Raw genomic sequence first — 23,024 nt, 5'->3', positions numbered from 1 at the left:
ATCGGCCAAGTCCGTCGAATTGCATAATGGACATGAATGGATGCAGTTGATCAGACAGGATGCTTATGCACGTGTCACCTATCAGAGTCGTATGTTGACGTATCAAGGGTCCCCTATCACTCCAACTGCACGCGCCACACATCATTACAGAGCCTCCACCAGCTTAAACAGTCCCCTGCTGACATGCAGGGTCCATGGATTCATGAGATTGTCTCCATACCCGTACACGCCCATCCGCTCGATTCAATTTGAAACGAGACTCGTCCGACCAGGCAACATGTTTGCAGTCATCAACAATCCGATGTCGGTGTTAACGACCCAGTCGAGTCGTAAAGCTTTGTGTCGTGCAGTCATCAAGAGCACACGAGTGGGTCTTCGACTACGAAAGTCCGCATCGGAGATGTTTGGTTGAATAGTTCACACGCTGACACTTGTTGATGGGCCAGCACTGAAATCTGCAGCAATTTGCGGAAGGGTTGCACTTATGTCACGTTGAACGATTCTGTTCTGTCGTCGTTTCTCTCGTTCTTGCTGGATCCTTTTCCGGGTGCAGCGATGTCAGAAATTTGATTTTTTACCGAATTCCTGATATTCATGGTACACTTATGAAATGGTCATACGGAAAAATCCCCACTTCATCGCTACCTCGTAGATGCTGTGTCCCGTCGCTCGTGCGTCGACTATAACACCACTTTCAGACTCACTCAAATCTTGATAACCTACCATTGTGGCAACAGTAACCGATCTAACAACTGCACGAGACACTTGTTGTCTTACATAGGCGTTGCCGACCGCAGCACCGTATTCTGCCTGTTTACATATCTCTGTATTTGAATACGCATCCTTATACTAGTTTCTTTGGCGCTTCGGTGTATATGGACCCATCGGTATACACACAGCACTTGACCGTCATTGCAGATGGGTTTCTAAACTGGTGTTGTTAAATACTGGATTATTAGAGTAATCTATATAAATGTGGAAGCCCAGTACTGGGTTGATACTAGGGATGGTGGTTATAGCTGAAACAATAGGTTTTCAGCTGCATCGCTTTTTTTGTTTCCAGATTAACCTGACTGTTAAAACCGCTCAAAATTACCCGTTTCTGAAATAGCCGATTTTCGGTTTTTTATTGCCGTTATTTCCACCAATAAACGTAGACTGCAAACAAAGACTGGAAAATTCTAATGAAAGTAAAGGAGTGGGAGGCTTCGGTCATTATGGGGTTGAGGTTGTGGCAGAAATCGGTCTCACTGTCTCCAGTAAAGGTGGTGAAGATGAAGGAAGCGTCCTCCATCGCCACTTTTGAATGGTGTAAGTTTTTCACCTTCAACTTAAGGGTTCGGCTACTATCCCAAGTTTATGATACATCAATAAAATTCCCTTCCCTTCCAAGGAACATTGTGGATGCTTTCTCCTTATAAGACGTCGCAGGCTTGTTGTGCCCCTCCCTTTTCTACTCATTTACAGTAAATGAAGCATTGTACTCCACTGCTGCCGCGCAGGATTAGCCGAGCGGTCTTAGGTGCTGCAGTCAGGGACTGTGCGGCTGGTCCCGGCAGAGGTTCGAGTCCTCCCTCGGGCATGGGTGTCTGTGTTTGTCCTTAGGATGATTTAGGTTAAGTAGTGCGTAAGCTTAGGGACTGATGACCTTAGCAGTTAAGTCCCATAAGATTTCACACACATTTGAACATTTTTACTCCACTGCTACGACACTTCTTAAAATACTTCGAAACTAGGGATGGTGTCGTTCTGCAACACAGCCACCGTCCAGTGACGACGGGGAGATAACCATCTAAACCAGGCGGAAACAAGTCTTGTGCGTACACGTGTACCGAACATCATTATTTCCGCAATGCTGCCCTGATTCTTATGCCATCTGTTTGTTGCTAGTTCCTAACTGTCGTCGTATCTATTAAAGTAGTGCTGATCGCTTTTCCCATTTTCTAGAAACGGAAATTTTACAAATACCGATTAATCACTTGTAAAAAAAATCATTCGGAAACAAAAAAAATTTTGCACTGCTGTCGCAAATTGATAGGCCTGTTTTTTACCCAGTTATTAGTAAAATATTAAAAAAGACAATTACAACCGAGACCAAACAAAATCGTAAAGTATTGGTTGCTTAGAACTAAAATAATGGCATCTGTTTTAAACGGTCCATTTTTTCCCATCCCTAGTTGGTGTTTTCTTACTGTTGTTCAAAATTGGGTAGCAGTCACATTCTTTGTGTGTGATTTTGAAACGTGCTTAGCATTGATAATGCTAATGCTGTTGATTTGTGGGTCCAATACCGAATGGTGTCGCACCTTACTGTAAGATTGCAAATTTTGTTTATCGGCTCATCCTCAAATCATTGGTAGTGTTTCAGAACAATTTTCCTGCTGAGGTACTTTCTACATGTTGGTGAAGTTGTTTCCATTTTTATGATTAATAGTACATTCCTCAAAAAGTACTGAAGAATCCTCTGCATAGTGACAGCGCTTTGTATTGATACATATTTGCAGCTGTTGCCTGGGAACTGCGCCGTACAACACGCAGTTGTACATACGGAACGTTCTACGTGTTTCCTGTAGAGGTGTCAAGTACTGAAGATTCACAGCACTTTCACGTTTCCCTTTGATACGATTTGTGTGCCGGGACATTTACGGTTGTTGTCTATATCGTTGTAGATAAAATTTACATGATTGATAAGCCTTCCTTTCGTGCAAAAAGATTATGGCATCTGTTTTCCGAAAACATTTTTTTGTTCTTCTTTCCTCATTCATAAATCGCCGATATCGATGATTGTAACGTAACTGATACAGGAATCTCTGATCAAATGTACCGTATATAATCAGACTGACTTTGAAAATGTTATATGAACACGCTTTCCAAGAATGATATTTATCCTTTGTGTTTTATAATGCAAACTGATATGAATTTTTATAGGACACTGAAAAGAAATTGGCAATTACGTCGGTCTATGACAATCTGATAGTGAAGAATACGAAGCAGTTACGAGACTTCATTTCAGATGTGTAGAGAATTTTGTTCACGCTTTAACCTGTCAGTGTGTAATGTAATTCAGAATACAGACACAAGGGACATTCTATAAATGAAAATGTAATCATATGGCCAAACGCAGACACAAGTCTCTCCCAGTAAGTTTTATTGACCGTTTCGCCCTTAATTAATACGAGCAACATCAGAAACATTGCCATATTTAAGCACACGCAATGCACTTTTCATCATAAAAACTAAAACTGCAATGTAAATTCAGAAAATATATTTTAGGTACTTTACAAGACTCAGACCAGTACTTTCATGTGTGTTATACAAATAAATCTACATAAACGACGAAACGTACCAGGATTTATCCACTGCATAACTTATGCATTTTTTATAGCACTACAGTACACAGGTAACGGTAAACTTCTGTATGTATATTCAAGCACTACACTCAAATTACTCCCAATGTCAACTTTAAATTGTACTTCCCACTCTTTCCACATGCATATCATCAACCTTAAAACACGTAACGAAGTCTTTAATACAACCACTTAGCAGAAAATTTAGGAGTATTTCACATTTACTTATCGCCTCTTTCAAGTTGCATAACGGCTTCAATGACACACTGTTGACAATTTGCGCGCTTTACTGGCGAGAACATATCACTCTCCGTTGCATTGATACAGTTCACCTGGCCAGAAATACCATTTAGCAAATATATTGCCAGTCGCTGTTATTAGCACGTATTTTTATCTACATATATGGTACGAGAGGTATTGTGTCTCCTTTCAAAGATAAACTTTGGCTGAAGCACCCAGCTGAAGCCATACTGGATTTCGTCAGTCTCATATTTAATTTGTTTCGTATTATAGCCACATTATAATTTATGTCCTATAAATAAATGCTGTCCCAATACTCTAGCACATTGAGGATCTCTCGAAAAGATATTGATGTTAAGTTTTAGATAATGAGTTATCTGTGTATACAGTTCTCATGAGGTGTACGGCACAGGTCAAAGTGTCAAGTTTTCTTCTGTTACTGTGGTTTAATGGTCGGCATCTTATATAGGGAATGAAGAGATGGAACTGTATTTATAGAAATATTGGTTCTTGTCTTGCCACCGGGGAAAATTTTATTATTCACTTTCACGTTTCTGAGAGCATCTGGGACTTGTCATCGTCAATAATTTACAATTCTGAATATTCAAAACGAGTTGATTATCTGGAAAAAACAAGCTACCATTCATTGTCAGAACAAAAAACATAAAAAGGACTGACACATGGGAGAAAAAATTAAAATGTGACTTTAGTCAGCCGCATATAAAGTATAAAAGAAAATTTACAAGCTAGTTATTTTAGCAGATTTTTTTCCCGAACAAGAATGTCTTCAAATTAAGCAAATATGCAGACGAAATATATTCTGGTAGTGGTAAAGGCGTATTCCCGCTGGTATTTTTTCTCATTGTTCCACTTACTTTCGAGAGCAAAGCAAGAATTACCTTCCTGGCAGTGAACTGTAATTTTTCGCACAAATTAGAGCATACTTCACACAACCAGCACATTTACTTCTCAGTGAGGTAGCTTCCTCTCAAGATTTTTATGTGATAAATACCACTATGTAAATAACTAGTATGTAGTTGACAGGTTCACACCTTTAAAGAAAGAAAATACAGCAACAGTTGTAATTTTTAGCACAAATTACAACATACTTTACGCAACCAGTATATTTATTTAGCATCTGATGAGATTCGTAAGTACTTTTCGCACTACATACCGCAATGTAAGTAACGAGTACGAAGTGGGCAGCTTCAAACTTTCAAAAAAAAGAAAGGACAACAATAGTTTCCAGATTTGCAGTGAACGAATCAGCTGAACATATAAAAAGCTTCTGCTTTAATTCGTCTGCTGTAATGGCTACCGCGATCACGACGATGCTTTCGATAAAGCCAAATTATCTCTTTGGAAGGAGCGCAGCCCAGGTCGGGTAGACTTCACATTACTGTTTGTACGAGTCCAAAGCTTGGGCCTTGTATTTTGCAGTTATTACATGACTAGAGGACTTTCAACTTTTCGAGCTCGTGTGAACGACCCCTGTGTTAACTGCGTGCATTCCGGCTATTCATCTACTTACAAGGGAACCTCCCCATCGCACCCCCCTCAGATTTAGTTATAAGTTGGCACAGTGGATAGACCTTGAAAAACTGAACACAGATCAATCGAGAAAACAGGAACAAGTTGTGTGGAACTATGAAAAAAATAAGCAAAATATACAAACTGAGTAGTCCATGCGCATGATAGGCAACATCAAGGAGAATATGAGATAAGGAGCGTCGTGGTCCCGTGGTTAGCGTGAGCGGCTGCGGAATGAGAGGTCCTTGGTTCAAGTCTTCCCTCGAGTGAAAAGTTCAATTTTTTATTTTCAGACAATTATTATCTGTCCGTCCGTTATGTTTTCATCACTTTTTTGGGAGTGATTATCACATCCACAAGAAAACCTAAATCGGGCAAGGTAGAAGAATCTTTTTACCCATTCGCCAAGTGTACAAGTTAGGTGGGTCGACAACATATTCCTGTCATGTGACGCACATGCCGTCACCAGTGTCGTATAGAATATATCAGACGTGTTTTCCTGTGGAGGAATCGGTTGACCTATGACCTTGCGATCAATTTTTTTCAGTTCCCATTGGAGAGGCACGTCCTTTCGTCTACTAATCGCTCGGTTTTGCGGTGCGGTCGCAAAACACAGACACTAAATTTATTACAGTGAATAGAGACATCAATGAACGAACGGACAGATCATAACTTTGCAAAGACAAAAAAAGTAAACTTTTCACTCGAGGGAGGACGTGAACCAAGGACCTTTCGTTCCGCAGCCGCTCACGCTAACCACGGGACCACGGCGCTCCTTAGCTCACACTGTCCTTCATGTTGCCTATCTTCCACATGGACTACTCAGTTTGTATATTTTGCTAATTTTTTTCATAGTTCCACACAACTTCTTCCTGTTTTCTCGATTGATCTGTGTTCCGTTTTTCAAGGCCTATCCACTATGCCAACTTATAACTAAATCTGAGGGGGGTGCGATGGGGAGGTTCCCTTGTTCGTACTTTGTGTGCCCCAGTATGCTGTTTAAAGCAATGGCGCAATGAAAATGTATCACAGACAAGTCACTCGTATCATTAAATGTCAGTTCACAACGCAACAACGATACAACGCCTGAAAAAAATTACGATAATGAAGACTTGAGATAAAAGTCGTATGATGGAGCCTCATTGTAATGGGTATCGTCATGGTTTCCGCAGTGAAAGGGTATGGGTTCGCATCCCGCTACATGCTAACATTTTTTCATCTTAGCTTTGCTAACACAGCCTGAGAGTTTGTTACGAATGTAATACAAGTGTGTTGTGATTTAACATTTCCGTCGGATTAGAGGACGAAAGATGAAATAAGTATTTAGCTGCTGATTTCCGACTGAGAGTTTGTTTACGCAGGAACATAAGAGGACAGCCTTACATCGCTGCATGTGAAACGAACAGAAAAAAATCATTTTCTTCCTCGTCAAAGATACTTGCCGGCCGCAGTGGCCGAGCGGTTCTACGCGCTACAGTCTGGAACCGCCAGACCGCTACGGTCGCAGGTTCGAATCCTGCCTCGGGCATGGATGTGTGTAATGTCCTTAGGTTAGTTAGGTTTAAGTTGTTCTAAGTTCTATGGGACTGATGACCCCAGAAGTTAAGTCCCATAGTGCTCAGATCCGTTTGAACCATTTGAACCAAAGATACTTCGCTGTTTATTTCCGAACACGTGTCGGTTTCCGACTGTGTGGTCAGGGAGGGGCCTAAGAGGACAGCTTAGATTGCTGAAAACGAAACGACGAACAATAACATTCATACTCATCCTTGTCACAAATACACTATGTAATCAAAAATATCCGGACACCTGGCTGAAAATGACTTTCAAGTTCGTGGCGCCCTCCATCGGTAGTGCTGGAATTCAATATCGTGTTGGCCCACCCTTAGCCTTGATGATAGCTTCCACTCTCGCAGGCATACGTTCAATCAGATACTGAAAGGTTTCTGTGGAATGGCAGCCCATTCTTCACGGAGTGCTGCACTGAGGAGAGGTATCGATGTCAGTCGTTGAGGCCTGGCACAAAGTCGGCATTCCAAATCATCCCAAAACGTGTTATGTAGGATTCAGGTCAGTACTCTGTGCGGGTCAGTCAATTACAGGGATGTTATTGTCGTGTAACCACTCCGCCACAGACCGTGCATTATGAACTGTTGCTCGATCGTGTAGAAAGATGCAATCGCCATCCCCGAATTGCTCTTCAATAGTCGGAAGCAAGAAGGTGCTTAAAACATCAATGTAGGTCTGTGTTGTGATAGTGCCACGCAAAACAACAAGGGGTGCAAGCCGCCTCCATGAAAAACACGACCACACCATAACATCACCGCCTCCGAATTTTACTGTTGGCACTACACACGCTGGCAGATGACGTTCACCGGGCGTTCGCCATACCCACACCCTGCCATCGGATCACCACATTGTGTACCGTGATTCATCATCCCACACAATGTTTTTCCACTGTTCAATTGTCCAATGTTTAAGCTCCTTACACCAAGAGAGGCGTCGTTTGGCTTTTATAGACGTGATGTGTGGCTTATGAGCAGCAGCTCCACCATGAAATCCTAGTTTTCTCACCTCCCGTCCAACTGTCGTAGTACTGGCAGTGGATCCTGATGCAGTTTGGAATTCCTGTGTGATGGTCTGGATAGATGTCTGCCTATTACACATTAGACCCTTTTCAACTGTCGGCGGTCTCTGTCAGTTAACAGACGAGGTCGGCCTGTACGCTTTTGTGCTGTACGTGTCCCTTCACGTTTCCACTTCACTATCACATCGGAAACAGTGAATCTAGGGATGTTTGGGAGTGTGGAAATCTCGCGTACACGCGTATGACACAAGTGACACCCAATCACCTGACCACGTTCGAAGTCTGTGAGTTCCGCGCAGCGCCCCATTCTGCTCTCTCACGATGTCTAATGACTACTGAGGTCGCTGATATGAAGTACCTGCCAGTAGGTGGCAGTACAATGCACCTAATATGATAAACGTATCCTTTTGGGGTGTCTGGATATTTTTAATCACATAGTATACTCGCACGTCGCGCTATCACCAACACATTCCTACAAAGAGTTCTCGTTACAGCTGTGAGATTCTCACGTCCGTAAACATCAGCTCGGCGCTATAGCGATCGACAAATAGTCTCGTGCCGGGTCTCGTTCACAGCGCCACTAGGTCACGATTACGTCAGTTTCTGCAAAAAAGTAGTGTGAAACGTACATGACCCGCGCAGACACAGTACCTCTCGTACCGTGTATACAAGCAAAGGCACGTGTTAATTGCGAGTTGTGACTAACCACACAGTAACATCTATGGTGATAAATCGCATGGGCTTGTTTATAAATAACTTTCTGGTAATAGTCACGATTTTCTTTTATTTATGTTTTACACGATGCGTTTCGGGATATGACTCCCATTTTCAAATGTGTATTTCTTGGTTTTCGCAATTTTTTCGATGTGTGGGGTTCTGCTTTGTTTTGTTGCTTACTGCAATATATAAACAAATGCGCAATTTTTCGTTAGGTATTGATGGTAATATGTAGTTAAACTAAAAATTGAGCGGTTTTTATGTATTGCAATAAAGTCAACAAAGCAAAGCAGAACGTCAAACATCGAAAACATTACAAAAAAAATGGTATAGTACAGAGTAATACACACCTGAAAATAGATTAGGTTAGATTAGATTAGATTAGTACTTGTTCCATAGATAATGAATGCGACACTTCGTAATGATGTGGAACGTGTCAGGTTAATAAAAGGTGTCTATAAAAGACATTACATTAGACAAAATATTACAATACACTCAATAATTTTTTTGTGGGGGTTGGGAAATTACCCACTTACTATATCAAAAAATTCATCTAATGAGTAGAAGGAGTTGCCATTAAGAAATTCTTTTAATTTCCTTTTAAATGCTATATGGCTATCTGTCAGACTTTTGATGCTATTAGGTAAGTGGCCAAAGACTTTTGTGGCAGCATAATTTACCCCTTCTGAGCCAAAGTTAGATTTAACCTTCAGTAGTGAAGATCATCCTTTCTCCTAGTGTTGTAGCCATGTGCACTGCTATTACTTTTGAATTCGTTCGAATTGTTAATACCAAATTTCATAAGTGAATATATATATTGTGAGGCTACAGTGAATATTTCTAGCTCTTTAAATAAGTGTCTGCAGGATGATCTTGGATGAGCTCCAGCAATTATTCTGATTACACGCTTTTGTGCAATGAACACTCTTTTACTCAATGATGAGTTACCCCAGAATATAATGCCATACGAAAGCAGAAAATGAAAATAGGCGTGATAAGCTAATTTACTCAGATGTATATCGCCAAAATTTGCAATGACCCTAATAGCATAAGTAGCTGAACTCAAACACGTTTCAGCAGATCCTCAGTGTGTTTTTTCCAGTTCAACCCCTCATCAATGCATACACCTAGAAATTTTGAATATTCTACCTTAGCTACCGATTTCTGATCGAAGTCTACATTTATTAATGGGGTCATTCCATTTACTGTGTGGAACTGTATATACTGTGTTTTGTCAAAGTTTAATGAGGGCCCATTTGCAGAGAACCACTTAATGATTTTCTGAAAAACATCGTTTACAACTTCGCCAGTTAATTCTTGTCTGTCGGGTGTGGTAGCTATGCTTGTATCATCGGCAAAAAGTACCAGCTTTGCATCTTCGTGAATATAGAATGGCAAGTCATTAATACATTATTAAGAACAGCAGAGGACCCGAGACCGAACCTTGCGGCACCCCACTCTTGATTGTTCCCCAGTTTAAGAAATCACCAGTTTTTTGCATATTATGTGAACTGTTTATTTCAATGAGAACCATTTCCCGAAACGCGTCGTGTAAAACATAAATAAAACAAAATCGTGACTGGTAGCAGAAAGTTATTTATAAACAAACCCATGGCTTTCACAGTTGCAGGCTTTCAAGAAAACCATTCACAGTGGTCAGAATCAGATAAATCGCATTTCAACGTTGGTAGGGTACGGAGGGATACAACTTCAGAATTCGTGAACTGCGATTTTAAACTGTGACAAATCGCAACTAGGAATCAGTGACCGGAAGGTAGCATTCACATAGCGGAAAGTGACAATTTGGCCCATCCCCACTGTGCAGGGACCCGACGCCGAACACGAGCCGGGTGGACGGCGTGCCGCAGTGGCCGCCGTACGAACCCCGGGGCGGTCCCTACCTGCGCGTCGACTGGCCGTTCCGCGTGCAGCGCGACTTCGAGGCGCGCGAGTTCAACGTGACGCGCGCCGAGGGCATCGGCAGGTCCGGCAGCCGCCGCGCTGGCGCCACCGTCGCCGTGCTCGTGCTGTGCGGGGCGCTGCGGCAGCTCCTCTCGCGGTGACCGGCGCAACGCAGCCAATGGGGCGGCTCTGCTGCCCGCCACCGTACGCAAGTCTCGCAGCGTCTGGAGACGGAGATCCACAGCAGCGAGTGTCGTGAAGGCTCAGTCAGCAGTGGCGTCGTGAGCTGTAGTTAACGCCAGGGAGCTCAGTACTAAACTGGAGAGACTACTCCACGAGGAGATGCCGTTACGCACGACGTCGATGTGGGATTGCATCCTTCCACACCTACAAAACCTATATCCTACCTATGCCAATGTTGCACAGATGTCCACTCTACCAAAGCTCTGTCACTCCATCCAAATAATTAAACACGACAGACTCCACCTCACTTTCCTCATCCCTTTACCTTCCCCATGAGTCCATTTACCATCTCACTGAATTCCCACTCTCCTCACATTGAACACTACTATCTGCAAACTTGACTCTAACAACTGTATTGCATAGCCTATAATTTCCAATCCCAATATGCTGCCACTCCCGTACCAAAAATTTCAGTCGACTACCTCTCCTAAAGAATGACAGAGTGAGATAGCGCAGCGATAAAACACTAGACTTGTATGCGGGAGAACGGCAGTTTGTTTCCTCATCTAACATCCAGATTTAGATTTTCCGTGACTTCCCTAAAGCACTTAAAGCGAATGCCAGGATGGTTCCTTTGACAGGCCAGTGCTGATATCCTTAGTCAGAGCTTGCATTCCACCTCTAATTACCTCATTGTTGACAGGATTTCAAGTCATAATCTCTTCCCAGACAATGAAACTCACTCCAGTAATTATCCATCCTACTAACTAAAACTCTTTCCCTCCTGCAGCATACACTCATCTCCTTCCCCTCCTCTTCCTCCCAGGTGTGGCTTCTCCTTTCCCCTTTGCTCTCCATCTTCCCTATCTCTTCCTGCTCACACTATGGCACTGTCCACACACCAACTCCTACTCCCTTTCTGTCTCCCCACCATCCACTCCAACACCTATTCACATCTCTGTCCACCTGATCCCTCTGCTTATACCCACACATCTTAAAACACTACAGAACACCTTACATTCCCATCCATTAAACACATTTCTCTAGTGGAGCTCCTTCAGTTTTAATGAAAGCACAGAGCTTCTTTTTAAGATCAGCAGCAATCTGCCAAGTCTTTAAATATCTTTTTTTGTATCTCATAGTTTTTGAATCTAAAGCAAAAATTGGGAAAGTTTACAGTGAAATTTATGGATGTACCACTATGCAAATTCTTCTTTAATTAATTTTAAAAACATTTGTAAATATTTCACTTGTGTATTATGTTGTTTCTTCTTTATATGTTGTTAAACTTTTTGGTTGGAGAAAGGCTTGATGGCAGTGAATTTGATTTTACTGATACTATCCAACAATGTCCCAGTTTAATTTCTAGTTCACTGTTAATATTGATTTGTATCTGCGAGTTCTCCTCTGCAAGATCAGTTTCACAACTGTTATGTTCATTTTCAGATGTAATTTTCATTATATTGCTGAAAATCTACTGTAATCACTTCCTCAGAAATCTTACTTCTGTACAAGAGAGTTTACCTTCCACTTTACATATCGGAGTCATGAGACAGCATATCAATACCAAATGGGGGAAGCAGTAACCTCATAACTTTTTCATATGATTATTTCACCAAATGATTTGTGAAGATTCAATAAATCATTTTAATGTGACCACCTTTGGATCCTGATAGTCATTTCTGATGGAAACATTTCTCTCTCTATGCCTACAAAAAATATCTGTATATGTCATTAGGCAACAAAACTACTCAATCATTGCTTATTTTCCAGTGCCTACTTTATACATAATCCTAAATAATCAACCTAAATAATAAATCAAACTAGTTGCAAACAATGAAAAATGCTTTGATGTTAATACAATAACAGATCCAAAGGTCTTAGGTTCAATCCTCAGTTATTCCTACAATTTTTACTCGTAACATATCAGTTCCTTCATGTTTGGCAATATTTTTTAATGCAAAAAATGCCTAATTGTAGTGTTGTTTGGAGACCATATTAAGCTGTAGATCCCTCTGTAATTGGTTGGGTCCATCTGTTCAAAGGCCAGAGGCAGACAATGGCACATAACCACATAACCACCAGTAGGAACATGCCTAATAAAGCACTGTGGTGTTAAAACCACGCTTTGGTTGATAAGAGCTGGGGACAGGTTGAGAAGGACAAAGGAGGGGATGGACAGTGTGAGGCAGAGGACGAAATGGACAAACAAAAGGAGGGAGGGCAGGGGAGATGCATGTGGAAGGTGGAAGGTGTAGACGGGTAGTGAGCGGGCAGAAAAGGAAGTGGAGGAGAGGTGCTGATGGAAAGAGAGAGGGACAGAAGGATGTGATCAGAGAGAGAGAGAGAGAGAGAGAGAGAATTTTTTTTTTTTTTCATTGCAATACACAACTAATTACAACTTTGTGTCAAACATTGGCAAATGTAATTACCTAGTCTGACTGATTTTCTGTTGCCAATGGTCGACAAAACTGAATAAACTAGCTGCATCATCATATTTCAGCAGCTGTAAATTAACTGTTGGTTATTGTATGTAAGTAGCTCTATTTTACAAAATGATCATTACAAATGATGTCATATTATTTTGATGGTCTCCAGTATTCCCTGAGTACAGGATGAATATAGTTTTTGTTTTGTTTTTAATTCTTGGTGCAAATGAGGATTTCTAAAAATATTTTACATTTCATAATAGCATTATTTGTTTTTCTCAAAGATAATTTTCTTGCAGTTATATAGCATATGGAACTTCATTGTGGACATAAATATCACTTCCTGTTATCTGTTGATTACTGCATCTATATGTTACACATCTTGACTTTTTATATCAAATTTAAGAGTAACAATCATTTGAAAGTTGTTAACACAAACACTACTAACAACTCCAAAATGGTCCTCACTAGTATGACGCATCCATAACTTTTTTTTCTGGAAGATTACACCTGTGATTTCTCTCTCCAGTTTATATTGAGTTAACTGATTTCCACAACTGAGCTAAAAATTCTAGTGACTCAGTTTTCAATATGGCCTCAACTGGAAATATATTGCCTGCCATTACAGTGTGTTAACTTTAAATTGGTGTATCAGCTTCCTAGTTCTGAACTGGTAGAAATTTACAGAAGTTGGAAGTGCTTGGCTGATAGTCAGCTTTTTTGGTTATAGCCAGTGTTAGGTAGCTGGCAGTACTGGGTGAGATATCCATTGTTGTCTGCTTGTTAATTAGTTGTACCTCAAACTGTTTCCTTCCCTTGTGATAAGTGTACATAACTGTTGAAGTTACGATCTTATTAAACATGTTAATATGTAAGACAATTTCACTTTCGATTACAAATAACAATTAAGCAATTTTTACCTCATTCTCTGACTACTTCTTTCATGGAAGCATAAACGGCAGGTAGGGGTACTAACATCGACACAGGCAGGCATGGCTCGTTCTCCCCTCATTGCAGTATATACGGGAGCCGGGCTTCTTTTCCTCCACTTTCCGCTACCCCCTCAGGCAATCAATTACTTTAACAATTAATGCCATATACTTTATAGAAGTAAAGCTGCACTAAGGACTAAATAGGAAGAATATAAATAAAAAATATAGTGTTCAAGAATGGATGGCATGCACAAACATGTGAATATTAAACACTATTATCAACAATGTTGTTAATTATTCTGTACCAAATAAGGAGCTACGGGTATAATGTTTTATGCAAATTTATAAAAACAGATCTCCATTCATTAATTTTGTCTTTAAGTACTAAGTAAGAAATACAGATGGCGTTTAGATTTTCATGTCCCAATAAGATGGTAAGTCCAATTGAAATTATTGTGCACCTAGCCTACAGAAAGTTGTCTGCATACTCCATTTATGAGCAGATTGAAGTGCCTTTATCAGAAATTAGATATTCTCCCAGTAGTGAACAACATGGTCTCAGTCACTGTAGTTCTTTAATTTTCTCCTCTTTTAAAAAAGAAGAGACTGGGAAACTACAAACAGTCTTTGTTATATGCCAATCAATTGTACTTATCTAACTAAAATGTAATTTATATAGGAGCATGTCTTTTCCACAGGGCACTGCACGAATTGATTATAATGGGCCCATAAGACGAATGACAAGTCAGCAAGTTTATAAATAAAAGGTCAGAAGAGAATATCATGTTTCTGTTACCATAACATAAATCCCATCATTTTGTTGTCATGTTTGCTAGAATGTTATTGTACAAGGTAAAATGTTTACATTTCTATGTACTGGTTGTGAATGCAGCAATAATAAATTAAACGTTTGTCCAACTTGCAGTGACTGGAATTTTATCACTCAGTCATAATGCAGTGTTACAGCAATTGTGGCTGTCATCATGTCAGTCATGATAACAAGAATGAAGTATGCCAAGAGTGTCACTCAGCCGCTGTCCAATGACGACATAGGCATTCATCTTCATCACCTACTTGCAGTGGATGGTGTCGAACTGCTGATGTATTTCATAACAGGGATGGTTGGGGGTGGGGGGCAAGACTTGGGGGTATGGAGTATTTTTAATATCTTGGAGTACAAATGGCAACTTGTAAGTAGCCACAAAAAAGTTAAAAACTGTGTAACAGCAACTTTTAAATCATTTTCTTGAAGAAAAAAAAACCTGACTACACTATATTTTTTTTTCCTTTTCCTGAGAATTTGGAGGCAGGGGGAAGGGGAGGGGGAGGCGGAGTGGAGAGCACAGACGCCCCTCACCCCTGATGCCCTCAATGTGACTGAACAAGAGCAGCTACTGTATGTGCTACAAACTATCAGTCACCTGTCATGTTACCCGACTGCTACTTGGTGCACAAACATAGTGGCTTCCGAGGTCATGGATAGACAACTGTGTTCTAAGGTGGCAGTAACTTTAAGATGGCAGTTACTTCCATGCTGCAGCAACTACTCAAAGAGAAATGTCCTACATCTTTGTCTTCAAGGCACTGAGATCTGGAGATCAGATCTGAGCTCCTGTTCCTTAGGTACCACCTCACAGTGGTAGGCGGAAAAGTTCCTGAGGCCAACATAATTTAGAGAGAAGCGTTAACAGTTTTTGTGGCCCCATACCAGCAATGCAGCTCAGCCTTTGAGGTTTAGGTTACCAAGCCTATTTGGGTACCAATTCCTTGAATCTCATGGACAGTTGATGTTCTTACATACTGGCACGCTTTCTGGACAGTTTGAAAATAATGGCTCCAACATTAAGAAAATTTGTTATTAGCAATTTTAATATTAGTTGAATTGTGAATGGGAAAAATATTTGGCCCCCTCCAGCCAATAGTCAATCATGCAGCCATGACATCAGTGGTGTTTGTTGGCCAGGGAAAATTAGTTTCTATACTCAGATTGACTAGTAATATCTGAAGTTGAAATAAGTCAACTTTTAGTGGCACAGCCAAAAGTGACATCTCTCAAGTTATAACACCACAATATGGATGATTGCACATACAGATTTAGTGGTTTCACTCAAACAGTATCACTTTAGTTACATGTGCAAGCTCAGTTTAATTGGGAGCATGCCAGTTTCATACATTACTTCTACTGTGCACTAATTACACATGTGGATCCAGGATTAAGTTCGAGGGTGTATATTTGGTGGGTGGGGTCATAGTTTGTTTCTGTATTGCCGCCAACCCCTGCCCTCTCTGCTCACAACTGCCACTTTTAATGTGCCACAGATATGTGGAATTTTAGTAATAACAGCAATAAAATATATACAATGTTTTAATATGATGACAATAAATTGTACAGTTAGAATAAGATACTTTAATGTACAGTAATAATAATAATAATAATAATAATTTGTTTACATTAGTGAATAATAAATTGCTTTAACATAATGTCCATGAAATAATAATTCAGAAAATTGCCAGTAATATCTACCCCAGTTCTTTAAAGAATTAGACTCCCATGTATATAACAGCTCCATTTTAAGAAAAGCTAGTTTCTCATGCATCTCAATGTTTATGGAATTATATATCCTGAACTGTGTGTCACACAATGATGTAATTTAGCAGGTACATTCAGTGGTATATATGGATACTGTCTGCAAAATGTGTTGTGGATAGAGTTTGTAGTCAAGAATTAATAAATGACAATATTATGCCTTATGAAGTTTTACTGCATGAACAGCGAAAATGTAGTAACTGATAAACTTCTTGCCTTTCATCATTTTGTGGGAGATGTCAGTGAGGAAAATTTCCAGTAACCTACCTGCAGGTTGGCAATCTAATAGCTTCTAGAGGCATATAGATAGTCGCTTTTTGCTCACTTTATTTGTGAGTGGAGCAGGGGAGGAAATGGCTAGTAGTGGTACAGGGTACTCTCTGTCAGGTGCTGTACTGTGTATGACAGTGTATCAGTGTAGATGTGGATGACCCTATGGCAATGCCCCCTCCACCCTCCCCTACCCTCTTCAAACCACACCTGCATCCCACAGGGTTGATAGTAGTGAAGATTAGCATTTGAAAGACACCTTTTTCCACCATAGAGTTGTGGTAAATAATTAAGCTTAAAGTGTGAAGTTACAATCGGTAGATGCATTTACAATTATTTCTGAATTGGTGAACCACATGCATTTCAGTGAGGCATGGCAGAAAGGGAAATACTATCCACTGAGAAAAAAATAATAATAAGAGAAGGACTAACTTTCTGGAACATAATCAGAAACAACTGTAAAAGACCAGTATCCCACTCCAGATTAATACTTTCACATAGCAATAGTATGCAGACATCTGTACACAACAGTAGTGTTTACCGAATTACCGATAACTCTGAGTGCTCACTCCATGTTTATATCACATCAGGTATGTCAGTGATGAAATTTTAAGTGTGTGTTGCTATAATAGTTCTTAAATCAATTGCTTGAAACATGGTCTTTTCAAATTTTTGGATGACTGCATTTCAAATGATGCATTTCTTTTAATTGCAATTTCCAGGAAGTTTCTGGTAAAGTGATGCTCTTACCACTGATATAAACAAAATATTATTACCATATTAAATCATTTTATAAGTTTAAGAAATGGAAACTCTGGCAGGAAAAGACAGATTGCTACTTACCATAAAGAAGACACATTAAGTTGCAGGCAGGCACAATTAAAACACACCATTCACACATGCAAGCATGCACAGGTCACCCACATGACTGCTAACTCCAGCATCTCGGGCCACAATGCTACTATCATGTGGGATGCAAGCAGCATTCCAGCTTGAGATGCTGGAGTTGGCAGTCATGTGTGCACAAGATGTGCTTGTTTGTTTGTGTGGATGGTGTGTGTCTCTCTTTGACTGATGAATGCTGTGGCTGAAAGCTTTATATAAGTGTCTTTTAATTACACCTATCTGCAATTAATGTGTCTTCTTTACAGCAAGTAGCAATCTGTCTTTTCCATCATTGTTCATTTTATAAGTTTTATTTTATTATTATCAAAATCCTGTGCATCTGCAATTTGTTGTAAGTGGAGCTAAAAGGAAGTTACATTTGAGGGGGGCCCGAAGAGGGGATCACACTGTGACCTACTCCAGACCCAGACATTGGATATGCACCTGACAGGATTTCAAATAACTTCAACACCCCTTTCTAAACAAAACTCCCATTTAGTTGCCCATAGAACATCTTCAAAAAATTCTACAACACGCAGACTTTCACTCAATCAGATCAGCACTGTGGTTATAGGGTGAATGGTATTTTTCCCAATTACAAAATTCCTATTGACACTGTGCTGCCCACTCTCCTGCAAGTTACCGTATTTATTCGAATCTAAGTTGCACTTTTTTCCGGTTTTTGTAATCCAAAAAAACCGCCTGCGGCTTAGAATCGAGTGCAAAGAAAGCGGAGGTTCTGAAAAATGTTGGTAGGTGCCGCCACAACTAACTTTTTTTCTCTGCACCGAGTTTCGACCACTGCATTTTCATACATTATCCAACGAAGCAAATACAAATCCCGTATTGTTCATCTTCGAATGTAGCAGCCTCTCAATGTACTACGAAGATCCGACTGGGATGTTTGTCATTATGGCCAACTCTACGTTCTGAATTTTTTCCTACCTGTGACAAGAGATGGTTGCTAATAGGAACTTTTATGAATTGTGAATCACATGCAGTATTCTCTTCACCATAAGAATAATACGAATGTAAACATTTAGCCATGTATTCCTTCGTGTTTCCTGCTATCTCATTTAAATCCTGTCTTCCTAATAAACTACGAAACTAGAGTGAGACAACGCGGAAAAATATACACTCCTGGAAATTGAAATAAGAACACCGTGAATTCATTGTCCCAGGAAGGGGAAACTTTATTGACACATTCCTGGGGTCAGATACATCACATGATCACACTGACAGAACCACAGGCACATAGACACAGGCAACAGAGCATGCACAATGTCGGCACTAGTACAGTGTATATCCACCTTTCGCAGCAATGCAGGCTGCTATTCTCCCATGGAGACGATCGTAGAGATGCTGGATGTAGTCCTGTGGAACGGCTTGCCATGCCATTTCCACCTGGCGCCTCAGGTGGACCAGCATTCGTGCTGGACGTGCAGACCGCGTGAGACGACGCTTCATCCAGTCCCAAACATGCTCAATGGGGGACAGATCCGGAGATCCTGCTGGCCAGGGTAGTTGACTTACACCTTCTAGACCACATTGGGTGGCACGGGATACATGCGGACGTGCATTGTCCTGTTGGAACAGCAAGTTCCCTTGCCGGTCTAGGAATGGTAGAACGACGGGTTCGATGACGGTTTGGATGTACCGTGCACTATTCAGTGTCCCCTCGACGATCACCAGTGGTGTACGGCCAGTGTAGGAGATCGCTCCCCACACCATGATGCCGGGTGTTGGCCCTGTGTGCCTCGGTCATATGCAGTCCTGATTGTGGCGCTCACCTGCACGGCGCCAAACACGCATACGACCATCATTGGCACCAAGGCAGAAGCGACTCTCATCGCTGAAGACGACATGTCTCCATTCGTCCCTCCATTCACGCCTGTCGCGACACCACTGGAGGCGGGCTGCACGATGTTGGGGCGTGAGCGGAAGACGGCCTAACGGTGTACGGGACCGTAGCCCAGCTTCTTGGAGACGGTTGCGAATGGTCCTCGCCGATACCCCAGGAGCAACAGTGTCCCTAATTTGTTGGGAAGTGGCGGTGCGGTCCCCTACGGCACTGCGTAGGATCCTACGGTCTTGGCATGCATCCGTGCATCGCTGCGGTCCGGTCCCAGGTCGACAGGCACGTGCACCTTCCGCCGACCACTGGCGACAACATCGATGTACTGTGGAGACCTCACGCCCCACGTGTTGAGCAATTCGGCGGTACGTCCACCCGGCCTCCCGCATGCCCACTATACGCCCTCGCTCAAAGTCCGTCAACTGCACATACGGTTCATGTCCACGCTGTCGCGGCATGCTACCAGTGTTGAAGACTGCGATGGAGCTCCGTATGCCACGGCAAACTGGCTGACACTGTCGGCGGCGGTGCACAAATGCTGCGCAGCTAGCGCCATTCGACGGCCAACACCGCGGTTCCTGGTGTGTCCGCTGTGCCGTGCATGTGATCATTGCTTGTACAGCCCTCTCGCAGTGTCCGGAGCAAGTATGGTGGGTCTGACACACCGGTGTCAATGTGTTCTTTTTTCCATCTCCAGGAGTGTACATATCATGTCATGTTTATATTCGTATTATTCCTATGCCAAATAGTAATACAGTTAGAAATGAAGCACAGCAACTGACTAGATTTTTAAATCTAAGATGACTAATTTCTGTGCAGAGTGTAATGTACTAAAGTGGCGTCTGCAAAAATTTTCAAACGGAGAAAATTTTTCGCTAAACTTTCGTTCAGCACATCTATCATGCAGTCTATTATTTGGTTTTTGTTGATCATTATCAAAGAAAGCGGCAGTGTAAGTAACAACAAATAGCAGTCTCTTGCCATTGTTTCGCTAATGAGACGATTCCTCTCTTTTTTTAAATTGTAAGCGGCGGTAGCGTGCACAAAAGCAAGCCATGACGCGAGCGGCGACAGGCCGTAAACACGCATTATCAGAATGCGACAATGCATGGCACAGTACAATTATGCATTTTGAGCTTAGAGTGACGGAAACACCTATAACAAAGAGAACGGCACTTATCAGATCAAAGAAAAATAAGCAATCAATTCAAACCAGATGAAGCATGTGAAAAAGGCTCTCTAGTATAAATACGGACGGAGCACCTGAAGCATAGCAATGACTACGTGGTAAAGTTTACCATACGCATCAAACTGCTGTAGCTGTATCGTCATTCATTCGACCTAAATTGTCTCATATTACAATGGACCAACTTTGTTTCGGTTTGGAGGTGCGGTCTAAAACGTTTCTCCCCCTTGAATTTCGAGTCTCAAATTTCAGGTGCGGCTTAGATTCGGGAAAATTTTTTTCCTTGATTTCGAGTCTCATTTTTCAGGTGCGGCTTAGATTCGGGTAAATACGGTAGTCTTCTCTGTCAACTACCAACTGGTTCCTCCAAGAAGGCCATCTTGTTACTGTTAGTTTAGTCGTAATATCATATAGGCTTCAAATGACATTGTGAAAACCCTCTACCATTTGGATTGGTTCAGTAACGTAGGTAACAGCATTCAATGAGCATTGAGGATCTTCACAAGAGATAACTGTGTCCAGCTTACAGAAACTCCTAATGACACCTTCCTCAGTTGTCAACAAAAGAAGCCTAGATGTGAACCATTGCGTGCCTGTTGCTGCTGTCTTATGATAGCAACCTAGGCCCATATTTTGACAATCTGATGCAAAAAAAAACTCAATGTATGCGATATTAATACTCAGATTAATATGTAGATCCTGTGATTCATCATTAAGGGGACTCATACCCACAATGCTTAATAAAGACACATCATGACCTGTAACGTAATTATAGCAATAGTAATACTAGCATTAATAGTAGTAGCAGCAGCAGCAGCAGTTTTTCTCATCTCTAGATCACTTTTACAAATATATTGGACACGTTGTGCTATACATTAAAAAAAAAAGTAAATGTACTTCATACATACACATCTAGTTTGACTAGGATGAGAATGGTGATCGACCAGTGCTACTAACTGTAAGGTGTCTTGCACAGTATATGTGCAAATTCATCGCTTTAGCAGTAGTGCAGGTTGCTTCCATGCTCACTGATAAAATCCATGATTTTTTGACTTATCACAACAATAACAGCAGTGCTGCCAGTCACTGTTTCGTAGCATGAACTATTCATGTAGGCATAATTAGTTTAATACCTAAATCTATCTTCATGAGGAGGTATGTATGCAATTCAATCAGTCAAGGTTTATTAAATGAACAACTTCTTTTGCAGTAGACTGTTTTGGACCTAAGTTCATCTTCAGACTGCAATGAGTGACACGGCGAAGTAGCTAGAGCTGTGAACTCTCATTCCACGATTAGCGAAAGGATGGTTACTTTGAAAAGGCTGCCTGCCTCATCCTTGTCATTTGAGCATATGATCTCCCACTAATGATCTTGTCATTAACTGGAGGTTAAACTCTTACCTTGTTTCATTTTTCACCAGATGGTAAAATTTGTAATGTTGTAGTTTTTTCTCAGTGCCAAAATACTGGTTATTCAAAAATGTCAAGTTCTTGTGTCGTATCCAAGCTTCAGGTTACTCAGTTACATAAATGAGGTGTCATCCAACCCACAAATGAATAAAGTCCAAGAAGTGTAAGAAATTTTCATTAGCAGAGTGTAACCAGTAAGGGTAACAGAACAATTTACTCTCCCCATTCTACACCCTGTACTGAATCCTGAACCACACCTCAGTGTCTAATGATGTGAGACTATCTCACTGTTGGCGGTGATCTGGCCATCATAAGAAGAAGGCTCAGCAGTCAAGTCAGTGCTACTAGAAAATCACAGACAACACAATGGCACTGGATTTCACCCTCTCCCTTCCACTGATGCAATAGCAACACAAATGCAACATTACTATGTGTGAGTGTACATCACATTGTACAGTGTATGCATGCAACATTTTAAATTTCTTAACACAGTTGAGGAAGCCAATGGCAAATAATCTTTTGCACTTGGATCTTAACTAGGTCAGCATTGTATGGTTTCTGCATTTTCCCCAACACTTACTAACAAGCATTTCAAAAATTCTTGCAAAAGGAGCACTGCATTCAGTGTGGCTGGTGCATTGTTACTGTTCATGGGGGCTGTCACTAGGATGTGGCGGAGAATCTGTAAATATGAATACTTGATTTGGCATGGGCTATTATCCAGGGTCCATCTATTCCATTTATTATTGTTCTTGGTTGTAGGGTATTCCTCTCTTTTATGTTTGATGACATACGTACAATTAGGCCCCTTTTTTAAATGACTATATGCGTTTGCCAGCTAATGCCATTTTACCTGTGAATGCTGGGTCTCCCTTCTTTCCTACATCAATTTCTTTAATGATTTAAAGTACTGTTGAGTATGTTTAGTGATTGTCATTATTAGAGTTTTGTGACTGTAATCT

At 41.1% G+C, this 23,024-nt stretch overlaps 1 protein-coding gene across 1 annotated transcript in view; it reads left to right on the top strand.

Annotated features, from left to right (window-relative positions):
• Nucleotides 1-14,785, top strand: part of LOC126416109 (cholinesterase 1-like) — a 346,029-nt gene extending 331,244 nt beyond the window's left edge. The window contains exon 12 of the mRNA XM_050083619.1: nt 10,247-14,785. Within this exon, the coding sequence (XP_049939576.1) occupies nt 10,247-10,484 (238 nt within the window). The 3' untranslated portion in view covers nt 10,485-14,785. The remainder of the gene's footprint in view (nt 1-10,246) is intronic.
• The last annotated feature ends 8,239 nt before the right edge of the window (nt 14,786-23,024 follow it).

The sequence above is a fragment of the Schistocerca serialis genome, chromosome 8, assembly GCF_023864345.2.
Source record: "Schistocerca serialis cubense isolate TAMUIC-IGC-003099 chromosome 8, iqSchSeri2.2, whole genome shotgun sequence".
Classification (NCBI taxonomy): Eukaryota; Metazoa; Arthropoda; class Insecta; order Orthoptera; family Acrididae; genus Schistocerca; species Schistocerca serialis.
Note: the sequence above shows the minus strand (reverse complement) of the source record. Positions and strands in the feature narration are given on the sequence as shown.